Genomic DNA, 24,443 nt, shown 5'->3' with positions numbered 1-24,443 from the left:
ACTATCTATTAGGGTGCCGATGTGAGGAGAAGGTAATGCGTGTAACCAAGCTCCAGACTCACTCTCTTGAAGAGCTAGGAGACGTGCAATGTCTTGTTCGGATGTGAAAGAAGAAAGGAGTTTTTCTCAAATTTTTTGGGAAAAGATAACGTCTCACTGTTTTTGAAATTCAGGATGGGCAGGAGGATGAGTGGTTTGTCAGGAAGTATACCAACTTGTCAGAGCATCACGCACTTGACAGATTTCAGCTGCATCACTGTATTTCATATACAGGGACATCACTTTATTTTTACCAACATTAACCTGGCTATACTCGGAAACACTGTTGCCTCCTTCCATTACAGGAGTTTGATGTTACTAGTGCAATATGTAAACAAATCATTTTACTAGGTATAGGAGGAGAGAAAAGTAGTGTATCCATTTATGTTGTAGGCAAATACGATATTACGATTTTCAGTTTGATCATCACTTTTACGGAATTTATCAAAATACAGTAGAGTAGTACCATTCTTTTTTTTCAAAAACTCAACTTTTCAGGCGGCTATGTTCGTTATGTAATGTCTACTTTATTTAGCATATTAATTATTGGTGTTAACATACAATATAGAGAGTGCATTTAAATTGAGGGGCTCATAAGTAAAGGGCTGTAAGTTCACTTAAGTTACTTTTGAGAAAATGGGGTTTAAATATTTAAGCTTTCGTAAAATCGGTGAAGTTTTTATTTAAATTTTAATGTGTGATGCGATTAAAATATCCCTTTGCCACTAAAATTTTAGATACTTTTTCTTACACTGGATGCACTTAACTCATGTTATTACAAATGTCACTAGCATTCCTTTGCTTCTAGCCACCTCAATTCAAAAAAAGCTAATCTTAATTTTTAAACAAGTTGCTGAAAATGGTTGCCGTTCATTACAATGCAGGCTTCAATTCTTTTATGCATATTATGAAAAACATTTTGAAGCTTATTCTATGAAATTGAATTTATCGTTTCTTGAATATAATTTTTAGTACGATATTATTAATATAGGTTCTTTCTTCTATAGAAAACGCAACCATATTTATGAAACACACTGTACACTGCAGTGTTTACTTCAATGCTTGAAGACTTCGAATGCAACAGCGGCCGTAAGTTTGTGTGTCTGACGGGAGCAAGGATATTAGTGAAGGGGTGGGAGTGAAGTAGGCCCTACATTCAGAAATGCAGGTACAATAAAAATACAAGTAAAATAAAATGATGTCCCTGTAGATGTCCCGGTTTTGTATAGAGAAAATAGAATCTCCTTAACCATATAAAAATTGGTAGGATCTTCGTTAAAATTGTTTTGCTGTAACATTTTTTTTATTGTCAACTTCATTATGTACAAAATACAAAATATTACCATAGTTATTGCATTATTATTGATATTTGCGAATGAAAATAACGTATGAAATAAAAGCTTTCACAAATATTGATATCATCTCGAGTTTTTCTAATATGATTACTTATTCTGGCACACCACACACGGGGCTGAAGCCTCATTTAAGTTTCTTTATATGTTATAATAATAATAATAATAATAATAATAATAATAATAATAATAATAATAATAATAATGATTTATTTAACCTGGCAGAGTTAAGGCCATACGGCCTTCTCTAACACTCAACCAGGAGTAAAGACTGCGTTACAAAAACACTACAATTTTACACACAAAATTGAATAAGATAATAATAATAATAAAAAATAAACAACAAATAAGAAGAAATCGGACATAATATATAACATACAGAAAGAAAGAAAAAAGCATAATAATATGTGAACAGCAGGTCAAAATAAATGAGGCATACAAAAAAAGACAATTATTCATAATAATAATAATAATAATAATAATAATAATAATAATAATAATAATAATAATAATAATAAAATAAGAATAGTAATAATGATGATGATGATGATAATAATAATAATAATAATAATAATAATAATAATAATAATAATAATAGTAATATTAGTAATAAAATAGTGCAGTACAAAGTATACAGTGAATACAATATATCTAAGTACACACAATAAGGAAAATTAAGATTATATATAGCTCAACTTATCACATTAGAGATATAACATTATCGGAAAATATGAAAACAAAAATATAAAATAAGTTGAATATCATTAGAACATAAAAAAAAATGTGGAAACGTGGAAACATGCAATACAACACTTGTCATAATAGTAAGTTAGTTTGGCAACTCGTCATAAGATATATGGGTTAAATGAGGGGATTGCTAAGTGACATTAAGCCGAGTATGTGACAAGGTTAGTGGGTTAGTTGCAGTGGCGGTTCGTGATAAAATATTATGTGTGTTCACAATTTTGTGGTTCCAAAATCGAAGAGAATTTGAAATCGTACGTTTAATCTAATATGAAATGTCATGATTCCAATATTTCACTATCGAAAAAAAAACCGTATATAAATTCAAAACAACAAATAATAATAATAATAATAATAATAATAATAATAATAATAATAATAATAATAATAATAATGAAACTCAGTCTTTTTATTTTCAATTTTTCTTGGTAAGCCAGTTTGCCCAGTTCTTTACTGTTCAAAATTACTTGAACAGAGTTCATTGTTTACGTTTGTTAAAAATGAATACATACCACAGTCTCGTTATTTACAAACGCGTGTGTTCAGTAATAATTCACAACACACTGATACACTATAGCCTATACCAGTACTGTAATCCCAGTCGCATAGATTACTATAAATACATGCCAGTAAATATTATTCTTAAATATTATACACTGCCATACACATACTTAAATTCATACCACCGCCACAGTCAGCCAGCACGTGTTTGAAAGCCAAACTATGCTATTATGCCGACACTGAAGTATAGTAATTCACAAACTACACTCTCGTAGCAGCACTGTACACGTAAGTAAACGTTCCTACAGTCAGATGCTGACATCTACAGGCTATTAAATTTCCTCCTCGAGATATAGCACGTGAACGATAGGCATCGATGGACCTGACATCTGTAGGATAGATACTCATCATGTTCACTTAACGCTTTGTGCTCTTGACGAGTCATAAGCGGCCAGCTAAAGACAATTTTCTCCCGCGCATGCGTGAAATTCCTGTAACCAACTCGAAAAGAGCACGGCTTGTACGTGAACGGATATTGCCAAGTTTACATAAGAAGTTTATGCAAGATGCAGGAAGTTTAAAATACTCGATTCTGATATTATACATCCCCACAACGTCAATACGGTATCAAATAATAAAACTAGTCGTGCATTAATGGAAACAAGGTGTTCACGTGCTCTTGTGCTCTTATTGACGCACCGCCACCGGTTAGTTGAGAGGATTATTTAAGAGATATGAGACTGAGGAATTGAGTAGTGTGGGGCGATACCGTAGTTTCACCTTTATTCTTTATATTTTTATTGCATTCGGTTGAAGAAAAACCTCGGTACCCCAATTCTGGTTTAATTCCAACTTGGGTAAAGTTAGGTTAGCTTCGCTCGTAAATGCTTAAGTCTGCAAAGCTTATGTTCGACTTTGTGGTATCGTGATTATAAAAAATGATTACAATAATATCAATAAACTAATCCTTTCTCTTAATCAGACTAATACATGAACAATACGAATCTAACCTAGGCTAAATCATTGTAAATAAGTACATTCCACACAAACATATTTAGCTGTGTAAAGTTATTGCAGTAATTTTCTTTGAAACTCTGTTTGTGCAGTCATACGCAGCACATGAAGGCATCTTGAAATTAGTTGATTTATGAATAAAAACGACGATGTAACACCACTATCAACTATCCATATGCTAAGCGGGAGCTAATGTTTTGGTAGCATCGTGATGGCGACTGTCCGCAAGCTCGGCTTCACTTTCAAGTTGTTTTTGTCTACTCTATGTATTCTGTGCTCGTTGATAGTAAGTGCAAAATGAAGCGAAGTTTAGGTACATGTAGCCTAATTCTAAGATTCAAACTATTACAACAATGTGAATCGAAGGAATTGTTAAAATAATAGCGTAAGTAATGTCTCAATTTTAGGAGGCTATTCTTCGAGATATTTCAAACAAAAAAAGTTGAATAAAATTTTGTTCCTTTTTGGTTCCTTAATTAATAGGGGTAATATTAAGCCAAAACTGAATTCGAAACATGTCGATATGGATAACGAAAACGCTTAACATAAGTACATATTGTTATTTTAATGTCTCTACATCATTTTAATAAGTCTGCCGAATTAGTTCTGTGGTAGCGTGTCTGTCTCCAGACTAGCCGGCCAGGGTTCGATTCCCGGCGGAGTCAGAAATTTTTCATGTAAATTTTCTACCTCGGGACTAGGAGAGATGGCGCAGCACAACTTCTAATCACTAGATTGTGCACCAATATACCTGAGTTAAATCACAAATCTCTCCGCAGTGCATGTGAAGAGAAGGCATATGTCATTGTTGATAGTGATTCGTCCGTCGGATGGGGACGTTAAGCCTGGCGGCCCCCTTGGTGCTATTCGACAGCAGTAGGCTACGTGCCGGCACCGGGTTTCTCCTTCTCCCTTCATCATCATCACTCATTCCAGACACTACACTTACACATACACTCACCCTAGTACACGACATAACTCTCCACAGATACACATCATGTACAGTGTGACCCGTCGAAGTGGTGTACAACTAGAAAATGGATCACAGTTCTGCCATCTATTCGCAATATGCGGAACCCGAGTAAAAAGATGACTGTGCGTCGCAGCCCATTTTTCATTAACAAAATGTGTTTTGGAAAAGGTTGTCTATCCGATCTCAATTTTTTTTTATTTTAGTAGGTTATTTTACGACTCTTTATCAACATCTTAGGTTATTTAGCGTCTGAATGAGATGAAGGTGATAATGTCGGTGAAATGAGTCCGGGGTCCAACACCGAAAGTTACCCAGCATTTGCTCGTATTGGGTTGAGGGAAAAACTCGGAAAAACCTCAACCACGTGACTTGCCCCGACCGGGAATCGAAACTGGGCCACCTAGTTTCGCAGCTAGACGCGCTAACCGTTACTCCACAGGTGTGGACATCCAATCTCAATGTTTGTCAGTCTAATTTAGAGACACTCTGTATGATTAACCCAAATACTGAAACACATTTCATTTATCCAGTAAAACCTGTCTATTCTAATAGACAATTTTAAATGACTTCCATACGAGTTCTAGATATTTTATGTTGCTGTAATTGATAGTTACCAATAAGTTAAAGGCTTAGTAATTTTTCTACTGTGTATAACTATTTGATATCTGTAAAATATGAGGTAGCCTACCAGCACTGCACGCCAACAACCCCCTGATCACCATGGAAACGTTTCCTCCTCATTAACTACAGCAGATGACAGACAGACACACTTCCATGATTAACTATGCTCACGTGTCATGCGCATTATTTGACTATATTTTGTAGTATCAAAGCCGATACACTAGTCATTCGGTTAATGATGCGAGAGGATGTACAGTGTCTCCCTTCGCCTCCCAACAAAATTCGCTGGCGTGCGATGCGTAAACGTCTGATAAGATATTGAAACAGACTTGCGGAGGTAACGTAGCGAAATGCCGTTTAGCTTTAGAATTTATTAAAAAAAAAGGAGTTCTTAAAATAGTGTTGTTATAATCACAAAAAATGTTACTAATGCAGTTCCTGGTATCGAACACAAGTCTGGCGTATTTTCTGTAGATGTAACTGTAGTTCATCTTCTTTATTAACATAGTAGTGCCCCAAAAATAATTTTTCATTTGTCCTAAATGTGAGAAATTTTCGCATACACTTCCTCTTCAGATTTATAAGCCTACTTCGTGGCTGTTTAAAGACAAAAGGCAATTCCATTTCCCGAACTTTCTTAACAAGTATTTGAATAGTTTACATGTAAAGAATCGAAGCGTATTATCCCATTTTTATAATAATAATAATAATAATAATAATAATAATAATAATAATAATAATAATAATAATAATAATAATTTATTTTAGCTGGCAGAGTTAATCTTCCACTCAACCAGCAAAAAGTATACATACATATGTATGAACTTACAAAGAATTCAACAATTTTATTTAGATAAGAGCTACATGTATACAAGAGTTATTTACGAATTAAACAACAAAATACTATGAACTATTAATTAAACACTGAAATACAAACTATGTAACAGAATTAAGCTAAAAAATATATAGAATATTAATATATATAAAATAATGTTAGATAATAGAAAGAGATTATTATGAGACACTTTTGAAAATACAGCACTATCAGGATGCATGTCTAAAGGAAGGAGTAACAATGTAGACAGCGATAGTTTAAATCAGTACACATTATAAAGAACATACAGTAAAGACACCGAAGCCATTTCGTGGGAACAAATTCTGAGTGCGCATGTCACGAAACCGGTTGTATTATCTGGAACCTCCATCAGATGGATCTCCATCTACGCAGGGCTGGCATAATTTAATATTAACTGAAAACATTCATTACTCATCTTTTAACAATTTTAAAGACATGAGGTAAAGGGATGGCAATATAATCATAATAATAATTACTTCCGTATGCAATCATCATGAAAATATTCACTAATTGACGCTAACGATCAAATCAATGTTTGAGGCTTATGTTGGTAAAACTGATCCAAGTACAACATAATACATCATGGCGTCCGTTGGGTGAAGTGCGAACATGAACGTCAACAATGGATATAAGTATTTTGACTTCCTAGCAACATAATATTAATGATAGATAATATACATACAACATTATTCGTATTACTGACCAATAAAATAAATAAATAAATAAATATTTTAATAATATTTTGATAGTGGTTTGATACTAGCGACATAGTTGGATTCACTGAGAACTAGACATTACTGAGCTTGAATTCAGTACCAACAACATCAAAGGTGCCGACAAGAGTTGTCCCTACTGATTCTTCTTATAACTGTGGTCAGTATGATTGGAGTGAAATGCTAAGAAGGTTATCTTTTAAGCTGTTTTTAAAAGTGTTCATTGTCTTGCAGTCCCTAATACATTGTGACAGGGAATTCCATTGTCGCGAGGTGGATACTGTAAAATATGATGAATAACGAGATGTTCTATGAAGAGGTATACTTAACGCGCCACAGATAAGTGATCTGGTAGTTACGTCGTGGTTAGAGTATAGGTAAGAGAAAAGACACGAAAGGTAATTTGGTGTTGAGGTGTGCAGAATTCGAAAGAGTAAAGACAAAGAGTGTAAAGTTCTGCGTTCTTTAAGTCGGAGCCACGTAAGACTTGCGAAGAACGGTGATATGTGATCATATCGTCGGATGTTGCACACGTATCTGACGCACATATTCTGAACTCGCTGTAACTTGACTGACAGTTCAGAACTTAGGTCACTTAACAAAACGTCACAATAATCGAAGTGCGGCATTACTAGGGTTTGTACTAGGGTAAGTCTTAGTTGCTGGGGCAAGAAGTTTCTTAAGCGACTCGAACAGTGAATGGAGGAACAGATTTTTTTTATCGTTTCTTTAACTTGAAAATTCCAATTATAGGACTGGGCTAATTTTTATTGTCCACTGATGTACGGAATGAGCGGTAACATGCACAATAACACAAATTTATAGACAAGGATTGACGTTGTTTTGGTAGAAAACAAACATAAATACAATGACAGAGGTTTCAAACATAATCGTATATAATATATTTGGTTGGATGTGTAGAATTGCCATATCTGTGTTGATGTCTCTGTAGGTGTGGTTTGCCATAACAAAATTACAAAACACTTCCACATATGCAGAACACATCACAAATGCAAACCAGACCTACAGAGACATCAACACAGACATGGAAATTCTACACATCCAACCAAAAAGCCAGAAACTAAACACACTAGAACAATACGAAATATACAGACACACAAAAACACATCCAAATGAAATTCTCAACATACAACTCAATTTCAGAACACACACACTCTTTGACTCCACATTACACTACACAAACACACCCCCACAGGAAACGAAACAAAAGGCGCCAAGAACCAGCAACAGCCAATTCTGAAGAAGGTCGATAACAGACCGAAACATGTTAACCAGGTACGATAGAATTTAACATGGGAAAGACATATAATACCTATTCCGAAAAATGTTTGTTTTAGTACCCTCTATCTATCATATTATTCTGTAACATAAGTTCTGAATCTTCCTGTATACGCATTTTTGACAATGTGTTTTAAACTTACGATATAACATGTAACAAAATTAAGCAAGCTATAAGCATTTAATTCCATCAGAAGTTTTTATTACTGACTGAATCCTATAAACCAGTGATGTCAAAGCAAGCGCATTTTTCTGACCTTGACGTTGTGCGCGGCCATCAAGCGCTAAGTACGGAAAGAGGAAGGGTTGTGTATATGAATAAGCAGCCTGTTGGATTAAGAAAACAGTGGTGCACAAACTTCAAACGGAACGTGAAATTTTATGTTGTTATTTTTATATGGCTTCTTTCTGTTTGATATTATCTATATTGTCTGTAAAACAAAAGTACTAACACCAATTTCTTAATATTGCAGTTGTGTTTTAAATGTTAATAACATAATAAATAGTTAAGAAGGAATATTCAGATAAATTCCATAGTAGTACAACTATACTGTACTAAGTGGATGAAACAAATCATTCATAAAGAAAGTGATATCCCCCCCCCAAAAAAAAAGAGATTGAGTATGACATGATAAGTTGGAATTGATTTTGGATTGGTGGCAGCTTTAGCGTTATAAAAGTAACCAATAAACTAATCAAAATAATATTACAGTACAAAGCAAAGTTACTTAGGTGCTGTATATGTTTTAAGTGTACCTAATATTCCATAACAAAACTCTTATCGCATTATGCTTTTAAGGTGATATTGGTGAGCAACTTCCTATCATCAGAATATTAAATTATTTTCTCGAAATCTGCTGAAGCTATAGAGCAGACATTTTTACAACACATGGGCACGTATCTTTTGCTTATGATGTAACAGTAGTTGCTTTGTTAATTCATTTCCTTACAAACAATTTCCATTCGAATATTTTCAAAATTTTCAATTCACTATCTTCAGTAATACGTATTTACGGTATATTAGATTTACGAAAACATTCTGTAAGGCTACTAAATAAATAAGGCTGTTCGGAAAATTTCACTTTTCTATAAAACGAAGTTGGGAATATATTTCTTTTGAATAAAAAACTCAAACTTGTAAAAAAAATGAGCATTTTATTAAAACATATATTTTTATAATGCACTTATACTTCTCAGACAAATCTAAAAATTAACATGGATACAGTTTTAATAAGTTCTCTTTCCTCTATCTACTTAATCAGTGCTGGCCATTCCTGAATATAGCTCGACCAAGCGGCATATACTACCTCTTTCGTCTGTCTCTTTCCTTTCCGCTGTAAAGCGCTCAGGCTCTCCTCAGCTCTAAAGCGCGCGCTTGCTCCTATGGGAATCAATTGACATGGCTGCTATAAACTTTCGAAAAGTTAAATCTGTATCAAATTTATATGTGAAATGCACAATAAAATATATGTCACTTTTATGTTACGCGTTTCATTAGTTACTGTGTAAGTAGGTTATTCACATACACACACTAACACATAGGCTATGTATATATGGTATACACTTGACATTATTCAACGTCTCAACATTCTTTTAAAATCAGAGTCCTTTTTAAAATGTGAGCTTTTATGTATGTGAAAAACGAATCTAAATCAGACTCTGAACAGGAATTGCAGACTAGAAGTCAGCGAAATGTGATAAATTCAATATACACGATTATCATACCGAATTATATTCTTTTCGAAGTCGAGAAATAAAACAAGATTTCTACTTTAGCTTTCAGCAGTAAGACAGAGTGTGCGGTGGGATGAAATTCATGCAAATAAGGATTTACTCACTTCCAATTCGAAGCCGCTTGAAATTTTAAATCGTCAATTTTTTATGTGTCTGCCGAGATTTAACCTCTATCGCTTTCCAGACAGAATATATTATGTAACATCAGTCCAATTTCCTCTGCATAATCGAAAATGACCATAAAAAATGTAAGTGTGTAAATAAATTTTGCAACTTGTCTTGTTCACTGAGTGACGACAGAACTGTAGGGAGATAATTAATTATAGACAAAGATGATAAGATTTTTATAATCAGAACTGAAGATCACAGAAACAAAGTAACACTAATGCTAAAGAGTTTCACGTATATCAAATTTCCAAAGTATGATTGAATTGTTTTTTTTTAGAAACCCCATAAATCAAATTAAAAAAAATAGTTTATTGCTAATTCCTGTTCTAAAGAGATAGGTATACCATTCTGTATAAAAATACCACAAGTCAAACGGTATTTCTTTTGTGACATGTGCAGTTAAAAATTAGGTTTCGTGGAGAAGGCCCATTAGTCAGTGACAAGGCTGACACAGAATGAACAAAACTATAGCCTAAGCTGTTGTGTTTGGTAAATTAATTATTTTGTGTGTAATTTTGGATTAGTTAGAATAATGTTGATGGATGGGTGGAGAGGAGACAATTTCTCTCCATCACCGGGACTCGAACCCTGGTTTTCAGCTCTACGTATAGCATAGCATTAATGTTGACCCTCGTTTGTATAATTCTTTAGTTAAATTACACCCAGAACTTCTAATATGTAACCCACTAACATATAACAAGAAAATTAGAAACGTGTTAATGCCTTCAATTTGATTAAATAAATTTATAGCCTATGTGTATGAATTAATCAGCCTATATTATATTTGTATTCTATAATTTTGGAATTTATATCTACGAACCCACGGCTCTTGATCACACTAAAACTTACTCATTGTGTTACAGTAATATGTATATATATTTTTTTATAAATTGTCCTAATTTATTCACGTACGATATTATTCTTCTCTATGTTAATATTATATTATATAAATTCATTTCCGCTGTTACTTTAATTTTTATTTTATTTCATTTTCTATATTCCGCTTATATTAATATAGGCCTATTATATTATATAATTTCAATGTAGCTGTAATTTTAATTTTAGTTCCTACTTTATTTTATTTTGTATATTCTCTTATAGGCCTATTAATATTATATCTGAACTGCGACCGAACACGAGCGCTGCTCATTCGGTCCTCATATTTTGTTAATATTACTGTATCTCCTTTTTTATATTGATTGTATTATTTTATTTCTATTTATATAATTGTAATTATATTCTGTATTCTGTATATTTAAATTTAAATAATTTTAAATTAAATACATAAATTAAATAAATTTAAATAAATTTAATTCAAATAAACGTGCTGATGCTTTATCCACTACATCACACCGGATTCAGTTCCGATGTCGGATTGAATCCTCTCAGTTTAAGTTCCACCTTTTAGTTTCCCTTAACTTAGGTTTTGTTACACAGTTTCTACATGAGCGCCTCTGGTTGTCCGTCCAATGTCTAATCGAAAGTCAATTTTGTTCCAAGTTTCTTAAAGCATAACTGATGTGATCGTAAGAAAGAGAAAGGAAAGACCTTAAGACGCTTCCGAAGGACTTTGTGGATAGTTGATTGTGGAATTTGTAATTTTCGTGATGCATGACGAATAGACTTTGTTGGACTGTGTTGGAAAGCTTCATGTATTGCTGCAACTTGAGCTTCAGATACACTCTGTCTTGGGGCTAAGAGGGATGAAGTTACAGGAGAATGGAGAAAGTTTCACAACGCAGAACTGCACGCATTGTATTCTTCACCTGACATAATTAGGAACATTAAATACAGAAGTTTGAGATGGGAGGGCATGTAGCACGTATGGGCAAAACCAGAAATGCATATAGAGTGTTAGTTGGGAGGCCGGAGGGAAAAAGACCTTTGGGGGAGGCCGAGACGTAGATGGGAGAATAATATTAAAATGGATTTAAGGGAGGTGGGATAGGGACCGATAGCAGGCTTATGTGAGGGCGGCAATGAACCTGCGGGTTCCTTAAAAGCCATTTGTAAGAAAGTAATTAAGTTATTAGATATTTTGATATTATTTTGTTACATTATTTTATGTACTCAGGATAACACAGAGGGTTTGGAATTGAACGGGTTACATCAGCTTCTTGTCTATGCGGATGACGTGAATATGTTAGGAGAAAATCCACAAACGATTAGGGAAAACGCGGAAATTCTAGTTGAAGCAAGTAAAGCGATAGGGTTGGAAGTAAATCCAGAAAAGACTAAGTATATGATTATGTCTCGTGATCAGAATATTGTACGAAATAAAACTATAAAAATTGGAGATTTATCCTTCGAAGAGATGGAAAAATTCAAATATCCTGGAGCAACAGTAACAAATATAAATGACACTCGGGAGGAAATTAAATGCAGAATAAATATGGGAAATGCCTGTTATTATTCGGTTGAGAAGTTTGTGTCATCTAGTCTGCTGTCAAAAAATCTGAAAGTTAGAATTTATAAAACAGTTATATTACCGGTTGTTCTGTATGGCTGTGAAACTTGGACTCTCACTTTGAGAGAGGAACAGAGGTTGAGGGTTTATGAGAATAAGGTTCTTAGGAAAATATTTGGGGCTAAAAGGGATGAAGTTACAGGAGAATGGAGAAAGTTACACAAAGCAGAGCTGCATGCATTGTATCCTTCACCTGACATAATTAGGAACATTAAATCCAGACGTTTGAGATGGGCAGGGCATGTAGCACGTATGGGCGAATCCAGAAATGCATACAGAGTGTTAGTTGGGAGGCCAGAGGGAAAAAGACCTCTTTGGGGAGGCCGAGACGTAGATGGGAAGATAATATTAAAATGGATTTGAGGGATGTGGGATATGATGATAGAGACTGGATTAATCTTGCTCAAGATAGGGACCAATGGCGGGCTTATGTGAGGGCGGCAGTGAACCTCCGGGTTCCTTAAAAGCCAGTAAGTAAGTAAGTAAGTAAGTAAGTAAGTATTATTATTATTATTATTACATAATTATTTTATTGGTCTTGTGAAGATGAAAAGAATTGTCATTGTTTTATATTAATTATGTACTATATAGTCTTGTATTGTAGTATTGTATTGCTTTGAATTGTATTGTATTGTATTATGTTGTATTAATTATGTTATATTCATAGGATTGTAGTAATTTTCTATCATACTGTTTGAGTGGAAGAGAAGGCCGAATAGCCTTAACTCTGCCAGTTAAAATAAACCATTATTATTATTATTATTATTATTATTATTATATGATTAAATGTGGAGACAAAGAGGAAGGCAGACAATAGGAAAGATTTGAGAATGCTGGGTTTGCAGTGAAAGACCCGGCCTTGGGCATTTCCAATTTAACATATTTACGTCATTGATTGCAACTTCAATTTATTTAGACATGTAGTGAAATAATGTCACTCACAACATTATTGAATTGACGAGTTCATAGTTAAGACGTACAGAACAGAACAGAACAGAACAAGCTCGCGCACGTTGGAACCACTAACTATGGAGTCTACTGAGAGAGAATAGAGATTTTCAGACGCAGCGGTGTGTGAATTTGGATGACAATGCCAGTTCACGGTGGCGTCGCTTATTAACGTGCAGGAACGTATTCGTTAGATTCCTTCTCGGAATTCTCTTCGCTACAAGAAAATAAAAAGTACAAGAGGAGCGGACCAAGTTCTCAAACAAGTATTGGTTTCCTACAGCGCTAGCAAGTCATTACGACAGACGTTTCGATTATTCTGTGAGGCCTCTATCCGCCTTAAGAATGACTGATGCAACACGCCTCACAGAGACTGAGAAGTAATAAACCGATTCTGATATCTTGGGATTAGCTACACGGATCACCGGCATCAGAAATTAATCCCGTGCCGAGCAGCCAGACTGCGAGCATTAAGACGAATTTATTCCTTGCAGATGCTTCATGTTGTCAATGAACAATTGCTCGGCGGCAGAAAATGAAAGAGACGTAAAATGCTCCTTATTTCAAGACAGGAAGAGCTATCTTTTATTTTGATCCCTAAAAAGAAAAGATGGTTTTGAAGTCTAAGAATATTAGGTTCGTGGAAACTAGTCATATTTTACTATATGCAAAACATCAGACGTAATATATTAATCCATTATTTTATATTAATTACAATGTTATTAAGCTGACCTAATATGCTTTAAAGCTCGCCGTTATCTGTTTTGATGGTAAATTCACTATATGAAGTAGAAAAGTGTTTTAATATTCATGTATTTTAATTTGTATTTATGACGATGCCATTTAGCCTATGTTGTACTGTACATGTTCAACAAAATATCCATCCACCAAACCTCCGCCCACCCATCCATCCATCCATCCATCCACACACCCATCCATCCATCCATCCATCCATCCACACACCCATCCATCCATCCACACACCCATCCATCCATCCAACCACACACCCATCCATACACCCATCCATCCACACACCCATCCATACACCCATCCATCCATCCATCCATCCACACACCCATCTATCCATCCATCCATACACCCATCCATCCATCCATCCACACACCCATCCATACACCCATCCATCCATCCATCCACACACCCATCCATACACCCATCCATCCATCCATCCATACACCCATCCATCCATCCATACACCCATCCATCCATCCATCCACACACCCATCCATACACCCATCCATCCATCCATCCATCCATCCACACACCCATCCACACACCCATCCATACACCCATCCATCCATACATCCATCCACACACCCATCCATACACTCATCCATCCATCCATCCATACACCCATCCATCCATCCATCCATCCATACACCCATCCATACACCCATCCATCCATCCATCCACACACCCATCCATACACCCATCCATCCATCCATCCACACACCCATCCATACACCCATCCATCCATCCACACACCCATCCATCCATCCATACACCCACCCCCCGCCCATCCGTCCATACACCCATCCATCTATTCAACCGCCCATCCATACAACCACCCATCCACACATACACATCCATCCACCCATCCACCCATCCATCCACCCACCAATCCATCCAGCCACTCAACCGCCCATCCATCCATCCGTCCACCCATTCATTCATCAATCCACCCACCCAACCACCCATTCATCCATCCACCCATCCATCCATCCACCCACCCACCCATCCATACAATCACCCATCCATGCATTCATCCACCCACCGACCCAACCACCCGTTCATCTATCCACCCACCAATCCATCCATCCATCCACCCACCCACCTATCCATACAATCACCCATCCACCCATACACATCCATCCATACATTCATCCATCCATACATCCATCCGTTCATCCACCCACCCAACCACCCATTCATACATCACCCACGAGTCCATCCATTCAACTCCCATCCATCCATTCATCCACCCAACCACCCATCCATCCACCCACCAATCCATCCATCCATGCAACCACCCCTAATCAGCCATTCCTCTATCTATCTATCTATCTATCTATCTATCTATCTATCTATCTATCTATCTATCTATCTATCTATCTATCTATCTATCTATCTATCTAGTCAGCTGAGTAGCGCAGTCGGTAAAGCGCTGGCATTCTCTGCTCGAGGTTACGGGTTCGATCCCGGCCGAGGTCGGCATTTAAGTGTGCCACACCGGCACATCGGCGACGCTGATATAACCTCTGCAGTTGCGAGCGTCGTTAAATAAGCCATAATCAATTTGTCTTGCCTGCCTGCCTATCTATTAGATATCATGTTTTTACTTTCTTTCACTCTGAAACGAGACATATATTTCACAGTACGGTGAATTCATGTCATTAATTTTTTTCATTCTAGATATTAGATTTCAAGAATATTATCTGTACCTACATTGCAATTATTACTCCTTCAAAATGAGGCGACCACTGGAATCAGGAATGCAATAATTAACTGCTATAATTATGGCGAAATGAATAATAATAATAATAATAGTAATAATAATAATAACAATAATAACAATAATAATAACAATAATAATAACAATAATAATAACAATAATAAAAATAATAATAATAATAACAATCGTAACAGTACTTTTTCCTCCATCAATTATACTTTTTAATCGCGTTCCTTCATTGTTGGCCCGCATGCAAATGACAGCAAGTACACGATTTGCTATGTAGTAGGCTGTGGTTTCATAAAAATGCTGTATACTTACTTACTTACTTACTGGCTTTTAAGGAACCCGGAAGTTCATTGCCGCCATTGGTCCCTATCCTGAGCAAGATTAATCCAGTCTCTACCATCATATCCCACCTCCCTCAAATCCATTTTACTATTATCCTCCCATCTACGTCTCGGCCTCCCTAAAGGTCTTTTTCCCTCCGGACTCCCAACTAACACTCTATATGCATTTCTGGATTCGCCCATACGTGCCAAATGCCCAGCCCATCTCAAACGTCTGGATTTTATGTTCCTAATTATGCCAGGTGAAGTATACAATGCGTGCAACTCTGCGTTGTGTAACTTTCTCCATTCTCGTGTAACTTAATCCCTCTTAGCCCCAAATAAAATATTTTCCTAAGAACCTTATTCTCAAATACCCTTAATCTCTGTTCCTCTCTCAAAGTGAGAGTCCAAGTTTCACAACCATACAGAACAACCGATAATATAACTGTTTTATAAATTCTAACTTTCACATTTTTTGACAGAAGACTGGATGACAAAAGCTTCTCAACCGAATAATAACTGGCATTTCCCATATTTATTCTGTGTTTAATTTCCTCTCGAGTGTCATTTATATTTGTTACTGTTGCTCCAAGATATTTGAATTTTTCCACCTCTTCGAAGGATAAATCTCAAATTTTTATATTTCCATTTCGTACAATATTCTGATCACGAGACATAATCATATACTTAGTCTTTTCGGGATTTACTTCCAACCCTATCGCTTTACTTACTTCAACTAGAATTTCCGCGTTTTCCCTAATCGTTTGTGGATTTTCTCCTAACATATTCACGTCATCAGCATGGACAAGAAGCTGATGTAACCCGTTCAATTCCAAACCCTCTCTGTTATCCTAAACTTTCCTAATGGCATATTCTAGAGCGAAGTTAAAAAGTAAAGGTGATAGTGCATCTCCCTGCTTTAGCCCGCAGTGAATTGGAAAAGCATCAGATAGAAACTGGCCTATACGGACTCTTCTGTAAGTTTCACTAAGACACATTTTAATTAATCGAACTAGTTTCTTGGGAATACCAAATTTAATAAGAATATTATATAAAACTTCTCTCTTAACCGAGTCATACGCCTTGAACAAATTTATCCGTATTACTTACTGTTCATTACAGGGTAAGAAAATTTGGTTGGTGAACAGCTCGCGTTTTAGTGAATTGTTAATATTTTAATGTTCACTAGTTAACGTTTCATTCGGATTGATTTATTGAAGCTTGGTGAAACCGGCCATTAGGGTACTATAAAAACTTAATCACTTCTGTTTACCCAAGTGATGGAATTCTAATTAGGAATGCAATAACCTACTAATTCATTACTCTTCAGTTTATACTCTATTATACATTCATTATTTCATTTAAATTGCACCTTTTAAAATACAAAATCAATTCACTAATATTTATGTGACAACGGAGTCAGGGGAAACATCAATACACGGTGGAAACCCGCCCAGACTCGTCTCGTCTCATGGATGGAATCCTCTCGTCCAATTATGCTACCAATTTTAGACGCTAGCTGATAAAATGTAGTTCAGCGAGCCTATTTAGGCGGAATGTCTCAGTTTCTCAAACTTAGGATAGAAGAGGAGTTCCTGCAAGCTAAAGGCTCAACGAAGTGCTTTGTGCAGAATGATGAGTTGGAAATGATGGTCGCCCCAGCACACCACATGTGCGACTAGCTCTCTGAAAGCATATTATCTGCGGGATGTAACATTTTGGCTGCATCAGAATCCTCGCCGTGACAAAGGCACAATGCTAGGCGTCTTCAATAAGGTCTGGGTGCCGCCTCTTTTATTGGCCTGGCACTGAGCGGTTTTGCATGCATGGTTTTTTCTACGCCTGAAGGCGCTGAAGATATATGGGGCGCTCAATAGAACACCTATAAAGAACTGAATATGAAAAGAGAGAACAAATTCTCAAGCGAAAAATCTTTAACTGAATTCTGAACTTCTGGTTCTATACGAATCTTATTTAGAAAAAGGAAGTGACGGATCTCAGGATGGAAAAATGTCCGTCATATGACATACCGGTAGCACAACCTTTCGAAGTTTCTCATACGTACGACCAAGATTCGATTCCTGGAAGATTATGTAAGAATACTCGTGTACAAACAGTTTACGAACCAGAGTGCTGCATTGGAGTTAAATCGCTCTCTTGAACTCGGTCGAATGTCGCACGCTCGAGTGAGACAAGATCAGTCGTGATACGCTCGTAATAAATAGAAGCACAGTACAAGGTCATCTCACCGACATGTCTTATCTTGTATGGAAGGCGACAGATAAGATACACATATGTTTTGCTCACACGGTAAAAATAAGGCTTTATTTTCTGCGTTTATGACAAACGTCTAATGGAACGTACCAAAACAGTAACATGAAGTTATAAATAAAATAGTATGAAAAACTTCGATATACAGTTATTATTGCTAATTAATAATTATTCAATATTTGATTTACCACATATATAATATGATAGGTCCATACATAGTGTTCCGCCTATATACTGCGACAATGTAAACACCTTTACAAAATATTATTGATATAGCAGTAGATTAATAACAATATTAGTACAGAGATAACGTCACAGAAAATATAATAAAACGAATAATCATGCTGCACAACTGTTACAGACGCAAAGATTGATACACTAATTATTAGAGATTATTATTATTATTATTATTATTATTATTATTATTATTATTATTATTATTACTAGAAAACTTGATACGGTTCTTGCATTATCGTGATTGTGCTCTCCGTTTATAATAATTACATTTACATCCAATAACATCTATCAGATGTGGCAAAAACAAAATCACTCCTGTGTGAAAAAAAAAAAAAAACATTTACCTACAACATTTACATTACATTTTAAAGCAAGTTTTGTAGTTGTACTATGGAGAGGTTAGTTAAACACTGCAAAGTTTTGAAATGATAAACATCTATGATGTTACTACACAGTTCATCACTGTAACAAGAACGAATGTCTAACGCTCGGCTTATACCGTTCGAGGATTTATCGCTCGCGACAATTTTACCCATCATGCATGTGCGCTACCTATCGAATTATGCTATGAACTACTTGGCGCTCGAGCGAAAACGTCCGATGCAGACCTCTGTTACGAACTGACAAGCAAACATTCTGATTGAGGCAGATAAAGTTTTTTTTTTTTTTTTTTTTGTTCACGATGTTAATAATGTCAAAAGAAGTGCTTATACAAATTTTGGCTACTCGACCGCAATTACGAGGACCATAAAAAATTAAGTTCGCCAGCTTCCGTTACCAGAAAGAAAACACAATTTCATTGGAAAAATTTATTGGAACAGATACAATAATTCAGCATGTCTCAAACTTTTTTGAAGTGAGGACCACTTTTTAAAGTCAGAACAGTTCCGCGGACCACCTTACTCTTGTTCCCTTCGAAAGCAAATTTATCATTTTCGTAGAATATTTTAATACCAGTATACTTATATTTTAAAATTGAATTAAGGTTCGCTACTTCGGTCCCTTGTTATGAATTCGGGTGGTCCCTGGCTGGGTTACAGGCGCGGTGCCAGATGTGCAGGGAAAAGATGTCGAGAAACACCACGTATATAGTGTTTTAAATCCCTCTTTTGTTGCTGAGAGTAGAGTGAGAAGTCGATAGGCGGGTAGGGTAATAAATTTCATAAAATGTCTGTACTGGGAGAAAAAATGAAATTCGATTGCCATGTGTCATTTCCAAACTCTGAGATTTTAAGCTACAGTGTGAGAAGCAATTCATTCGAATTTTATTTTTTCTTCCGTCTTTTTTGAAAGACCACAAGGGCAGACCTCGAGGACCACAGGTGGTCCGCGGACCATAATAATTGATTATATATTTTTCAGCATATTTTCCATCGGAACTGAGACATTTGTTATATCATGGAATCGATAGAGAGGTGCAGACGGCTGTTAAACGCTGGTTCCGATCCCAGACCGCTGACTTGTACGACACAAGGGTACAAAAATTCATCCCATGGTGTGACAAATGTCGCATAGCACTTGGGGATATCTTGACAAATAGCGCAACAATTGCTGTATCTGTTTCAATATATCTTTCCAAGCGATGGTGTTTCCTTTCTGTAAATGGCCCCAGGGAAAAACGAGTGGCCAAAATTTGTATGATCACTTCTTTTGACATATTAACGTGGTGGAAAGAAAAATTTTAACTCTTCTATCTGTCCCATCAGAATGTTCGCTCGTGAAATGTAGCACAAATTTTTCTTCAGTGTTGCTCAATACAACTTCAAAAGCAGGCGTTTCAGACCTGAAGCCACATGGTTTTTACTTGTTAAGCCATTTTAAATACAGCAATTTCCCAACCCAATTTGGAACTTGTAATACTCGGACAATATACTGTAGGCCTATTAAAGAAAATTGTCAATGAATTCAATAGAATTCTGAAATTTTTGAAAGGATGAAGATACCTGTGATAAGGCTTTGCGGAGCTTGTATCGAGACATCAACAAATTGTACATGCGGCTGAAAATATTTAACGCAAAAAGAAGCCTTTCAGACGTTATAGGCTTGAATAGAGGAGCAAGGAGCTCTTTTTAAGCAATTTCTTTAACAGTAAGAATATGGTTGATGAAAGAAAAAAAGGAAATCAAAGTTATTTGAAATACAGGCCTAATTTCTATAAAAGGGACACTCTGGTAACTTTTAAAACTTTTTTTTACAAATTTCAACTGAATTTTCACAGTATTAAGGTTAATCCTGAGGAATTAAAAGGTGGAAAAGATACGAAAGAAAATACACGGATCCGGAACAGGAGGAAGCATCTTCCTTATAGGATCTGCTGCTGGTGTAGCAGCTAGTTTCCATTGACATTGTATTGAAATGTTGAATATTTAAAAATAATTGATTTCCTAGTTTTTTAATAGGCCTAATACATGTTTAATTATTACATGAAGAGTCCACTGCAAGAATGAAGGATGTCATTTGGAATACATTTTGCAGGAGAAGTTATTGAAGGTTTGAAATGCTTAGCGCTCAAAGTTTAACTGAGATTTTCCGATCATTACTGGACAATGACTATCAGTGTTAATGCCATATAACTCTCTATGTACATTCTATATATCTTAAGCTATGCATTGACAGTCTTGGCTCATTTTTGACAAGAAAGTGACATCCATCATTCTTGCAGTGGACTCTTCAATTGTTAATATTTTTGGGCACTCTGTATTTTGAGTCAAATTTAATTCTGAGTTTAAAAATTTATAAAATCTAGTGTAGAATAGTTAAAGAAATAACTCCTAGCATTGTTTTTACTATATTATGTCGTTTAGTTTTGTAATTATTACCTTCAAAATGAATAATTAATTTTTTTCTTAATTTGACAGCAGTAAAAATATTATTATTCGGGTTACAAACAAACTTGTACAAAGTCGATAATTGAAATTAATATAGGTCATGTGCCTATGTGCCTTTAAAATTCCATCAAGATTGGAAAATATTTACTATAAAATACTAGGGTCAGAAATAGGGTAACTGTAAAAAAGTTACGATAAAAATGACAATTTAAAAGTACTATATTCATTATATTGTCCATACAGACATTATAATAGTACTCGCTTGCGCTTGTTTCATAAACATCCTCGCGTCTTAATTACTACCATTATAGGCAAGTGTCATACGACTTTTTATGCTCGACTATAGTTCTAACTTGAAATTATTCATAAGTATTCATGTTATTGTTATGTGAGTGAGTGCAATAGCCTACCTCATAAATTGTGAGATGTGCGCAGACGCGAAAGTATTGATTTTTTCCGGGAAACGAATGTCGACGACCTTGATATAATCTAGAGAGTAAGATAAAAATTAATCTTGATATAACCTTGAAATTGAATTCGACATTGTAGAACAAGATGACAAATTGAATTTATTTGAATATTATGTACAATTAACGCTAATTATTATATAACAGAACATAATCTTCTGCGACAGTATTGGATTTCCAGCATCCGTGACGTTTCGCTAGTTGTCTTTCGATTGCATATCCGAGAACAATCGATACTTGCGCTTTCATATTGCTACAATGGTGCTTTCTGATTGGTGGAAAAACTGAACATTAATGAATAGATGTACTTTAATGAGGTCCATTAAAGGGCTGCTACGAGGTGTATAATTACTACATTTCGGCATGGTGGAGAATAAAAATATTTTTTAACCAACTTAGATGAGGAATTGAACAAATTCCTTTGGCAGGATTAAAGTACACATAATAATAGTGTTTTCAAGTGGAAAAAATTCCTAAAATGTTCACATTTTCTACCAGTGTCCCCTTCATTTTAAATCCCGAATCCGTCCTTCAAGTAGATCTCCTATAACACGGAACAAGCTGTGTATTTTATAAATTATTTTATAAAAAAAACAACTACGGCCTAATTGATTACATCCAGGCATTGATTCCAGTTTCTGTAAGAATCGTTATTTGTATTTCATCTGACTTACCTCATATCCTTGTCACACTTATTCCCAACAATGACCATAGGAACTCTCGGCAAGGGCGTTTTCTTCCGTCCACTCCCGGAACTATTTGCTGACGCGCATGCACTTAGTTTGGTCTCCAGAATTTGTTCGCGAAGACGCACTACTTCTTCAAATGACTCCCGGCTGTCCATACTGAATACCAAGACGAATAAGTCACCTGAAAATGAATTAAAACAGTGTTACTATAGAGCAGAAGTCGCGATAAGAAATTGTAAGATATAATGAAATCCAAAGAAGGACGTCAGTTGACCAATCAAACGATGAAAAGCTGCCTTCGACCTGAAAGAGAAGCTGAAACTTAGAAAAATGGTACATGAAGATGACGAAACAATGGGATTACATATACGATATTGGTACTAGGACATAGGCCACGCCTGCAGTAGCGGTAAGTAGGAGAAATACGACGTCAGCCTCACTCCACTTCTATTAATAATAAAAAATTATGATTCATTTAACGACGCTCGCAACTGCAGAAGTTAGCCTATATCAGCGTCGCCGGTATGCCGGAATTTTGTCCCGCAGGAGTTCTTTTACATGCCAGTAAATCTACTGACATGAGCCTGTCGCATTTAAACACACTTAAATGCCATCGGCCGGGATCGAACCCACAACCTCGAGCATAGAAAGCCAGTGCTATACCAAGTACGCTACCACTATTAAGGATGATCGACTTCTGCGTAGAGTTCAGATTCGATTTGGATAAGTTTTCTGCTTCAATTTAATTATTTTCGAGGATTTTTCCTCCAGTTATATAAGGTTAAATACCGGACTTTTCTAGGCAATTGTTCCTCGGATTAATTTTACCATGATGATATTCATTATTTGTTAACATTATATCTATACGCTTTAAAAATCTGTGGTCATATCGCGTCTTAGAATCTATGGGTATATCATTAGGTCATTTTACCATTGCTGAGTTCCTGTTTCTATTGTCGTGTTATAGATGACTTGTATCCATTTAACTGATGTTAGATTTTGATTAATGTTTATTATATTAGTGATTAAGGCGATGAAGAATCATGATATATGAATTTCCAAGCCACGTACCTTTGGACCTGAGGGAAAATTTGCAACAACCCCAGTCAGATTGCCGGGCCACGGGTTTGAACCCGGGACCTCCCGAATGCGACTCTCAAAGCTATCGTCTGAGCCAACTCGTTCGGTAGCTTCATCATCAGTAATATTATTATTATTATTATTATTATTATTATTTATTTATTTATTTCATTCCAAAGACTGTACAATGCAGCATAGGAAAATGTCATGTTAAAAAAACATTTAAATACTAGTGTTAAAAAATAGATTTACAAGTAAACAATATGATACATAAGATTCATGAGTTACACATACATTTTACAACATTATATAGACAATTCTCCTTTAAAGGTTCACAGCTACATAGAGTTAAAATTCTCTCCAATATTATATAATGACAAGTCTATTAATTTAGTTTTTATTTCTTTCTTAAAACACCTCAAGCTTAAGGGTGCTATTCATAGACATTTCGCTAGCCCGGGCTACGAGCGTGCTAAACAGGATTCATATCATATCATATCGCTAACACTGGTTTATGAATACGAAAAACGTTAGTTCGCTGATCATCCACCGAAAGCCCGCGCTAAGAATGTCTATGAATACGGCCCTAAATGTCTAATATTATCTGGTAAAACATTATATAACTTTTTACAAATCTCTA

At 35.6% G+C, this 24,443-nt stretch overlaps 1 protein-coding gene across 1 annotated transcript in view; it reads right to left on the bottom strand.

Moving 5' to 3' along the window:
- The window catches only part of LOC138703677 (GTP-binding protein Rhes), a 386,233-nt gene that overhangs the window by 185,175 nt on the left and 176,615 nt on the right, over positions 1-24,443 (bottom strand). Inside the window, exon 3 of the mRNA XM_069831771.1 lies at positions 22,709-22,904. Within this exon, the coding sequence (XP_069687872.1) occupies positions 22,709-22,904 (196 nt within the window). The remainder of the gene's footprint in view (positions 1-22,708; positions 22,905-24,443) is intronic.

Source organism: Periplaneta americana, chromosome 7 (genome assembly GCF_040183065.1).
Source record: "Periplaneta americana isolate PAMFEO1 chromosome 7, P.americana_PAMFEO1_priV1, whole genome shotgun sequence".
Classification (NCBI taxonomy): Eukaryota; Metazoa; Arthropoda; class Insecta; order Blattodea; family Blattidae; genus Periplaneta; species Periplaneta americana.
This window is presented reverse-complemented; position numbering and strand designations above follow the sequence as displayed.